This window comes from Macadamia integrifolia, chromosome 13 (assembly GCF_013358625.1).
Source record: "Macadamia integrifolia cultivar HAES 741 chromosome 13, SCU_Mint_v3, whole genome shotgun sequence".
NCBI lineage: Eukaryota > Viridiplantae > Streptophyta > Magnoliopsida > Proteales > Proteaceae > Macadamia > Macadamia integrifolia.
Genome location: NC_056569.1, coordinates 399,629 through 410,088, shown reverse-complemented (window position 1 = coordinate 410,088; position 10,460 = coordinate 399,629). Strand labels below are relative to the sequence as shown.

At 38.1% G+C, this 10,460-nt stretch overlaps 1 protein-coding gene across 6 annotated transcripts in view; it reads left to right on the top strand.

The window, feature by feature from the left end:
* Positions 1-10,145, top strand: part of LOC122059650 (protein PRRC2A) — a 27,625-nt gene extending 17,480 nt beyond the window's left edge. For all 6 annotated transcript variants that reach the window (XM_042622575.1, XM_042622578.1, XM_042622574.1 and 3 more), the window contains 3 exons: positions 6,806-6,991; positions 9,396-9,480; positions 9,692-10,145. In XM_042622575.1, the coding sequence (XP_042478509.1) occupies positions 6,806-6,991; positions 9,396-9,476 (267 nt within the window). In that variant the 3' untranslated portion in view covers positions 9,477-9,480; positions 9,692-10,145. The remainder of the gene's footprint in view (positions 1-6,805; positions 6,992-9,395; positions 9,481-9,691) is intronic.
* Positions 10,146-10,460: the final 315 nt, after the last annotated feature.

Sequence of the window (10,460 nt, the reverse complement as noted above, 5' to 3'; positions counted from 1 at the left end):
AGATTCGTAGAAGAAGAAGCAGAGGAAGAAAGAAGAAGAAGAAAAAAAGACGTAGACGAAGAAGAACCAGAGGAAGAAGAAGAAGAAGAAGAAGAAGAAAAAAAAGACGTAGACAAAGAAGAAGCAGAGGAAGAAGAAGCAGAGGAAGAAGAGGGAAAAAAGAAAAAAAAAAGAATCGTAGGCGAAGAAGAAGCAGAGGAAGAAGAGGGAAAAAAAAAATCGTAGCTCGAAGACGAAGCAGGGAGGGAAAAAAAAATTACAAACATACATACCTTTTTCTTTGTAATGGCAGAGGACGTTGAAGAGAGAGTCGCAGGGTCGTGTTCAATCGGTCGGTTGAATCACAGCGGTTCTCCGACGATTGTTAGATTGTAATGGCAGTCGCAGATAGTTCACCGGCCGGTAGAGAGAACCAGAGAAATGGAGGGTTTTAAAAAAAACCTTGCATGTTTTATTTCCCCCCACCACCAAACCTTTTTCTTTTTTTTTTGTTGTTCACTTGAGAGTAAAATGATTCCATGTATCTCACACCATTTAAAAACCTGTACTTCATCAAATGAAAAATTAAGAATTAGAATATAAAAAACAAATAATTAAGTGAAAGTAAAAAAAAAAAAAAAAAAAAAACACCAAGGCGGTCGCCTTTCATAACAAGTCGTCCAAGGCGACGCCTTTTGGACGCCTTTATACCAAAGGCGACCGCCTTTTATACTTCAGCAATGGCGTCCCTCGCCCTGGCCCTAAAAAACCGCTTGGACACCAAGGCGTCGCCTAGCAACTATGGCTGATAGATGTTAGTTCTTCCCACATGCCCTTGAGGGTACTGTGGTATTCACCTACAGACTTATCACCTTGCTTAAAGAGAATATTTTCTCATATAGATTATGCACACCTTGGCAGCTATTGATGGATCCATACTGTTTAACAGTTATACAAGAAGTATATCATTTTCACGCTTCCACTCCTTATAATCCTTAAGAGTCAGCAGAAGGAGTTCTAACACTAAGTACTTTTGTGACGAGACCTAATTTCAACAACCAGAACTTGTGAAGAAGAGAATAGAATACCCTATCATGTTCTAGCCTCATACTTGTATAATATTAAGTCATCAATTCTTAGTAGGAATCTTACTAAAAGTCAGTCTAATTACAATAAAGAGGTAGAAAAGGAAATAACAACTAAAAGCATATTACAACTCAACATTATCCCATAATCTCACGGTATACAACACTCCCCTCAAGTTGGAGTATGTGTGTGTGTGGAACAACAGGAATAGATATTACAGCAGAACCGAGCTTGAACATGTATAGCAGTCGTAGACGCCAGTGAGCATAGAGAGAACTTCGTTCTGATAGTAGTACCAACTCAAGCACACAAATTGTCAGTAGCAATAGTAGAGAAAATATTCAGGTCAAACAAATCCAGACAACAAGAAGCAAAATAAGTGGCAGAGAATACCAGCCACAATCCAAAATATCATTGCAGTAGCAACAACAAAATCATAAGCCCTTCTCAAGAAAGGCAAGTAGTATTCTTCACAAAGAAGAGACAAAAGTGCAGCATAGGTCGCTACCAACCACTGGCAAAAGTGCAGCATAGGTTGCTGCTAACCATTGATAAAAGTGTAGCTTAAGTCGTTGTGAATCACTGATAAAAGTGCAGTATAGGTTACTACGGACCACTGATAAAAGTGTAGCATAGGTTGCTGCAAACCAATGATAAAAGTGCAGTATAGGTCGCTGCAGACCACTAGTTGTAACATATGGTTGCTGGGAACTGCAAGTAATAGTATAAGGTTGTTGAAAACAAGTAACCGTCTTTATAAGATATAGTACATGAGTAGATGACTGAACAAGCAAGTACTAATCATCTTCAGCTGATGAGTAGAGCAGATGATAAAAATATTCGAATATCAGATGATAATGACCAATCTCCTCCTCACGTGTAACACCACTCTTGGACTAGTAAGCAGAGAACACCAAAGGATAATTCATCATCTTATGGCAGCAATAACCAACATCACGATGGATGAGCATCACATGAATCCCGCAATCAAGAGCAGAATAACATCAATAGCAGCAATGGATTGGATCGAAATAGACAAAGAACTCCAACACAGGACACAAATAGGGCAAAACAGTAATAAATTGATAACCTAAAACTAGAGAGCCTGATGTCTTCCAAATTTTGGTCAAATGCTCCCTGTGGACAATAACAATAATCCCCAAAATATTGAGTTGTGTCCAATGGCTGGTTTGCAATATATATATATAGTAAGCAATATAGATCCTTTGAGAGAATTGAGGCTGTAGGCACCATCGCTAGAGCCTTCATTGTCTGAGTCGGAACCGAGTTCAGCTAATTGGGCAAGGAGGGCTTCCTTCTCACTTTTGACGCTTGATTTTGATGTATCTTGAAGTGTTGGAACTGGTTTGAGACCTGTGAGGCTTTTGATGAGTGACGATTTCTCAAATACCTTTAGTCCTCAAACTTATTCATATTATGATTACCAGGAAGCCTGGTTCAAAGCCTTTTGCTTTCAAAACAGGATCAACCGCCACTCTTGGTTCTTCTGTTTTGAATACAGGTTCAATAATCAAACACCCCTCTGGTTTCCAAAATGGTGGGATCAATACGGTCCTATGGCTGAGATCCTCCCACCACAAATACAAGAATCCTTCCAAATATTCTGCCAAAACTCAACCCCACATCCTCACCAACCTGACCTCCTTCGGTTCTTTCTCCATTGCCGTTTGGTATGGTTGTTGGTCCAGCGCAAAGGATCCAAGATTTGTGAGAAGTTGTTTGAGTACATACCTGATTGTGCCAAGGATAGTAGATATTGTTATCCTGGGCAAAGATATCAAAATATGTAAAGAAGAAAACATTTGTTTTAAGATTTGTCATAAAATTATACCAGTTTGTTCGAATTTGTGCTTGTTGTTCAAGGTTGAAAGTTTTTAAGAACCAGTCACGTTTTTGTTTGTTTTTAAGTGACTCAAAATCGGTTCAAAAGACCAAAACCCTTCTTCTTCTCAAACCCAAGCCTACCCAAAACGCAAGAACTCTGGATCAAAATCTCCAAATATTGTATGTCTTAAATAATTATATTTCAAATTATTTTGATTGCATTATTAGTTTTCTGCAACTACATCTGCATCTGCATCTGCATATAGCAGCTTCTTGTTCTATCTTCACAGAGAAGCCTACAGTAGTACCTCTTGACTGTGGAAAATAGATCCAGTTAAGCAACTTTTATTTTCTTTAAATTTTCTATAATTCTATCCTTTGTTTAAGTTCTTGGTTTTCTTGGATCAAAAAGTTGAATTTCTTGTGTTTGCGGGGTGAAATTTATGGCTTGCTCGATAGTTTTGACAGTCTCGAGACCAAACCAATCTCGATCATAGATATCATTTCTTGAGATTTTTGGCATATTCCATGATTGAAGTTGTCGGTCTATTCTTGTGGTTTGTTCATCATAATTGAGCACATTAGAACTTGTGCTCGCCTCACTTGCCGATCTCATCGACATGGAGCAGGGTAGACGATTCATGATTTGAGATATCTTAAACTATATATATATATATATATATATGCCCACCAAATTAGTAGGTTACCAAGAAACCCAAGAAAAATTAATCCTATCCGGCAGATCTTTGGACCAAGTGTAGTGATCAATCAAACAAATGACGGCAGAAATTGGTGGCAATCTGACGGCTTGATCTTGATATAAAGCACAAGAACATAAATAATTGGTAGTCAAGAGAAGAAACGTAATAGCAGTTTTCTAAATATATCAAAAGAACCAAAGAGGTTGCAAACTAGTAGATATTTTATAATTTGCAAGGCGAATGGCAGGGCCGTAATTAACCAAATAGGAGAGGGTCAGTTGACAGAGTAAAGGCAAGGACACATGGGCAATTAGTATTTATTTTGTATGGACAAACTTGGAAGCAGAGTTAATTAAAGGATAGGAGAGGATAAAAGAGAAACAGAGGGAATTACTGGAAATCAGAAGTAAGGGTTTAAGAAACAACATATGAAAGCGGTTGTCTACTTCCTTGCATCAGGTAGAACCAGCAGAGAACTGGTTGGAGTCAAGGAGGAAGAACTCCCTTTGAAGACCTCAGTTTGAGCTGAAATTTGGGATGGAGAATCAAAACTCACTGTCCTACTAAGTGCAACAAGTGGTCTCCCAAGACAGCAAGCAAAACAAGGGTTTCAGAGATATGAAACTACCTTTAGTGGTAAACAGAACTCTGATTTGATTTACAGGTTATTATCTTATGGTAGGAATGGGATTTGGGGCTGAAATTGCAGAGACTGGGTCACCCAAAAGGAGGGCTTCCTTCGACCTAAACCTAGGTTGAAAGGGAGAAGGTAGACAGAGATCGATGATCAATATGGCTGGTCGCAGGTGTCGCTGGAACAGGGCTGATGGTTGAAAACTAAGAAAATAAAGTAGGAAGAAGAAGAAACGAGGGTTTATGGGTAGGGGTTATGAGAAATAGATGAACATAGATGATGGTAGAATTTCAGGCTATAAACAGAGAAGGATTGAGAAAGATATTAGTAGGTGCAGGTTATAGGAAACTTACTCAAAACCAGAGCATCCACAGGAGAATTTTTTTTTCCCCCTTCTTCATCACTCTCATGCCATGTGATGAAATGTAATCTCAACAACCAGAACCTGTGAAGATGAGAACAGAGAGAGGAAGAGAGAACAATATGATGGAGACTGAGATGGGAATGGAGTACCCCTATTATGGTCTAGCCTCATATTTATATAATATTAAGTCATCAACTCTAAAAGGAATCCTACTAAGAGTCTAATTCTAATTACAATAAAGAGGAATAACTAGAAAAGCAAATAACAGCTAAAAGAGATTACAACTCAACATTATCCCATCATTCCATGCACACAACACTTCATGGTACACTTTAACAACTTTAATTTCCCTTTAGCATTGATATACCTTTACAGCAGGTGCCCATAGAAGATAGTTGGATGTGCCATTAAACTTAATGAAAGTGACTTGGACATTCACAGGATCCACAGTAGACTTTGAATAACCCATTAAATATATAATAGCTGGCATAATAGATAAGAGGCTAACACCAGCCGTACCAAGATAATAGAATCAACTACTGACCAGTGAGGAAGTCACAGAACCAACTGCAGTTGAATAAAAAGCTCCAATAAGTAAAACCATATATAGTAGAAGCAAACCAGCAGTAGAAGAAATTGATTACAATCACAATAGTAGAAAGCAAGGCACAAGGGTAAAAAACTTGAAAAAATGACAGCAAGAACATTAGCCACAGGCTACTAAAAAATTGAAAAAATAAAACCGCAGGGAAGAGGGCATTTCAGCAATAAGAAAAATCAAATGAGTACTAATCAGCACTTCCGATGTGGCCAAAAAACTGGTCGAGTATAGGGTAGGAGAAGTAGTTAGCAGCCCAAAACATTGGACCCCAATGGCTTGATACATAGCTACAAAGATAGATCAGAAAATAGAAACTTACGATTCCAAAATTTCTTGCAACTACCAGGAGGTACCAATCCACTTATCTGATCAGCACCATGTTCGGATCAATAGAGGAGTCTTGTTCTTAGGGATAAAAGAGCAACCCAGTGCACAAGGCTTCCGCTACTGCAGGGTCTGGGAGGGGTAAATGGTTAGATCGGGAGATAACATCTAATATCAAGTTGCAGCCTAAGGGGAGAAAAACAAGGGACCATAGGCTATATTTGACTGCAATATCTGATGTGTATATCTCAAAAGTGGTGTAGAATTTCCATGCACAAGGTGCTAGCAATGCTCCATGTAAGTATCCACCATCAACATTATAAGAACCCAAGTTTTTTAATGTTGTATCAACTAGGGTTTCACACACAAGGAAAACAGCATAGGTAGTTGCAAACTACAACTAGGGAAAGCCCTAATGAGACTTAAAAACAAAGGAGATGGAGTGAAGTTGCTGGTTGTTCAGGACTTGACAATTTCAGACCTAGAACAACCAACAATAGATACTAGAAAAGAGAGGAGTTATATAAGAATTATGAGTATGCCCCACCTCCCCCACCAAAAAAAAAAAAAAAAAAAACTAATAACACAAGATAAGACATAAACCAGTAAGAATATTACAAAAGCACCCTTGTGGTACTACTACTAATGTTTTAACATCTTGCAAGTTTGACTAACTTGATTTTTATGACAGCATTTACCTCTTAAGTGTTCTTACAGAGATTTTAATTGGTTCTGTTTTATTCCCTGTTTTGCTTCAAATATGTCATTTCTTCTATTTCCTTGAACCATCAAAAGCAATTCATAACTAAATTCAGATTTCTGTCTTGTCCCCTTCTTTCTCAAAATAAACTGTCAGCATATCCATATTGGGTCTTTTGGGGTTGCTTGAATTTCTTTCTTCTTTTTTTTTCCTCGTCCCGGGGAGGGAGACGGGAAGTTGTAGGGCATTTATGGGTGGGGAGGGGATGTTCCGTGCATAGTGGCTTAGGATCTTCTTGTACCTTCTTTGGTAGATCATTAATAATTAAGACAAAAGGGGGAAATATATTTGTGCATGGGTCTTTATATATTACTGTCAAACATCAAAAGTCAGTGTAGTGATTAGCTCCTGGATCTCTTATATTTAAGAACAGGACTTTGGCTTGTAAATACTATTGGACCATTGGATCAAAAGTGTAAAGCTTCCAAGTTCCTTGGAGTTTATAATAATGTAGTTAAAATATGCACAGTTCTAGTGATTATAGTCAATTGAATCCATTTTTCTCTACCAGGAAATCATGAAAGAAACAATGGAGAAGGTACCATATATGAAAGAGTTGATTGATTATTACAGTGGGCCTGATAGAGTGACTGCAAAGCAACAAGAAGAGGAGTTGGAAAGAGTTGCAAAGACCCTTCCTGATAACATACCTTCGTCTGTAAAGCGATTCACTGATCGTGCTGTTCTTTCACTTCAGGTTTACTCTCATCCTCTTTCTCAAGTTTTCTTTAATTGTTCACGTCTGAATGATATTTTAAGAGTGCTTACTGTAATTACTAATTCTAGAGCCTGGCTAGTTCAACTGGATAAGATGGAACTAGCCTTTAATGCCTCTGCCTTCATAACAGCCCATTAATCTTCTAAGGCCTGATTGCTCGAATGATTTGATGTTGGCAATTCAGTTGATTTCATCATGATTATGTCTCACATAAGAAAGAAGTTCATAAAAAATTTAGCAAGCTGTATGCGTTTCTCTCTTTATTGGGATCTTATTCGACTCATTTAATATCCAATCAGGATTTAATAACTAAAATTCTACATTATGATGGTCCGCCTATGTTCAAGTTTGGATGTCACTTTTGAGGGAGTTATGTTCATATTGACTCTCCTTAATAATAAGATACATTCTGATATGGGACTGTCTGAATGACACCTCTGTAGGTTTATTTAGAACCTGTAACCTTCTTTTGTTGGTCCCTTGTTTTATTGCCAAAATTTCTTTAGAACAACACCTCTTTGGGCTCTTTTCAAAATAATTTGATAGTGTACTTACCATTATGTCATGTCAAGAGCTGCCATTGTCTTACACATTTTTCGAATACACATGAAATAACAATTTTACCCTCAGTGTTATACTAAGAAGGAAAAAAAAATGTTACAAATTATTTGACACCTTAAGGGGTGTCAATAAGAAAATCCCTTCTAAATGTTAATGGCCAAATCTCAGTTTTGGTAGCTAGACCATTTATGGTTCTGGGATCTTTCCAAGTAGCTATGTATTCTTTGGTGGATTTTTTTGTTTCTTGAAAGATGTGTTCTGTGGTAGGAAGATTAGGACCGATTGTTAGGTAGGTTATATCTATGTGATCAGGTTATATAGTAGCACTGAGAAGATGATGACAGCCTGTGTTTTTTGTTTATTTGCTTGGATTGTCGATAAACATCTATGTAGAATTCCTAAAAAAAATTGGAGAATAGCAATTTTATTCATATGGTTAATAATCATCCGATCATATTGATTCTTTTTTTGTCTACAATAAATATGCTTGGACCTCTTTTTGCATAGGCCCATTGCATGTGTCATGTTATTGGGCCCCAGCCCAGGGACATTTCATATCACCCTTCTGTGTTAGCTGCCACAATGTCTAAAATGGAAGTAGGGAGAAAATAACAGAATGGACAGGAATGGATAAAATCGAGAAGCCATAACAGATTAGAGATTAAATAGGAAGTAAAAATAGAAGTAGGGAACTGACTTGAACTAATATCAGAAACGGAAATTTAGAATCTACTAGTAGCAGTAAAAGATATTAGGAAAACAGAATATAGAAAGAAGTATTAAAACGAGAGCATTAAATGGTAAGAACGGACGTGCTGATGGTGATGTAATACTCTCTCTCTCTCTCTCTCTCTCTTTATCTCACTTTCTAAACAAAATATTTTATCTCAAATCTAGATCCCATCAAGGGCTACAAGCATATACATTGAACTCTGAAAATAAGAAACCTATTTGAAATAAACCTCTTCATTAGCATATTAATGGTACTGCACAACTTAAAAGGACCCCACAACTTAAACAAGAGAATAATTTAATGACTATTGAAATTGCAGAAATACCCCCAATACTTGAAGAACTAAATACCTACTAGATGGACCCTTATAGAGGCTTAAAATAGAGCCATGGCCTTCAGTTTTGGGCTGCAGTCCTTGGGGTTGGGCTTCCGTAGCTGATCATAAGAATTCAACCATGATGGCTACTGCATCATCATCTCCACCAGTACCCTTATTAGTCCTCTTTCAAACCTTAATCCATTTAACACTCTACCCAATTTTCGGTTCCCTTGCAAGAACCTGCATTAATTTTTGCCCCATGAGCCTTAGAAAGTACCTTTCTAACCATAGCTCCATGAGAACATTTATTGACATTCGAAAAACTAGCATCCATCTACAGTTAATAGTATCTGGTGGCTGGTCTTTTGAAGCAGAATTGATCATATTGCCCACTCAGCAATTAGCACAAATCTTATGAATTTCTCAAAGCAGCACAGCTGGATTCATTTCATGCTGTCAAAACACCGTTATCTTTTCTAGCTTTACATACAGGGCGAGGATGTCTACCTATGTGTAGGTGGTCTCCTTTTGTCTCCTGTTAACAGTTCCTACTTTAAAAGTTTCATGAGCTATCCGCAGATTTGTAACACTGGATTGGGATGAGGCCCTGTGACCTGCATGTCCTCCATTGCACACAAAGGTGCTCTTAGATGTATCCAATGTTTTGTAGACCTGTCTGATAATTTATTGTTTTTCAAAAAACATTTGATTGCTCTGTATTTATCCTTGTATATAGAAAAGCCTCATCGTGTTTTAAATTCGTTATGCAGAGCAACCCAGGATGGGGTTTCGACAAGAAATGCCAATTCATGGATAAGCTTGTGTGGGAAGTTTCTCAGCAATACAAGTAGAATGGTGAGGATCCAATAAATTCTCCCCACCCCCCCCCCCCCCCAAATCCATTTTTTGGGGGGCCCCCTTTTTTTTGGAGGGGGGGGGGTTGTCTAGATAGCGTTTTGACATCTGATTCAGATTCTGCCTTTTTTTTTTTTTTTTATCTTAATTATGTTGAAGGCTTGTTCTATGTAAGTTTACCCTGGGACATTTGGTCATAAATTTTTCTTAGGAGCTTGGCTACAGCAGACTCTTATTTATTTGACCGATAAGCATGCAAGTTTGATGGGCCCATAAGATTTTCAGTGGAGGAACTCTTCATTTATTCATCCAATTAATAAAAGATTGGGCAAGAGATGGCTACCTGGTGGCTTGGCCTTGCACCAACACGGAATGCATTCTGGAGCATAAATATGGATGAGATTCTTGATTCCATATGGGCAGGTGATAATTTCGCGGGCTCCTGTGTCTGGGCTCAGGAACTAGGCGACCTGGTAGCGTTCTTTTTACCTATTGGATTTGTCATTCTAGAATACAAATCCGAGTTTGTTCAAGTTCTCTGCAGGGTATTCAATGCAGTACGAGGGATTTTGACCTCCCAAAAATGAGTTTTCACTACCAACAGAATTCTGTATGTTTGTGTGTTTTGACCAGCAATGGAAGTTGGAAAATTTTATTGAGACGAAGTTCTTCTCTTTGATTATGGAAGGAGGATCTCCATATCCATAACCAGCTTTGCTTAGCTGTTCCCAAAATGTAGCTTAGACTGGCTGCTACAAACGGATAGCGTAAGTTCCTCACCATTTAACTGTTGCCCTCAACCTGAAAACAATTGGGTTTTGACTTGAATTGATTGCTGATGAACTTGGAAAGTTGGAACAGCTTTGATGATTGAAAGGGCGAGTGACTGAGGTGAGAGGGATACCTCATCTGTTGGCCACAGCGATGAAAGCTCTTGCCTGGTATTTATTAATTGCTTGCGCTGGTTGTTCCAAGTTTAA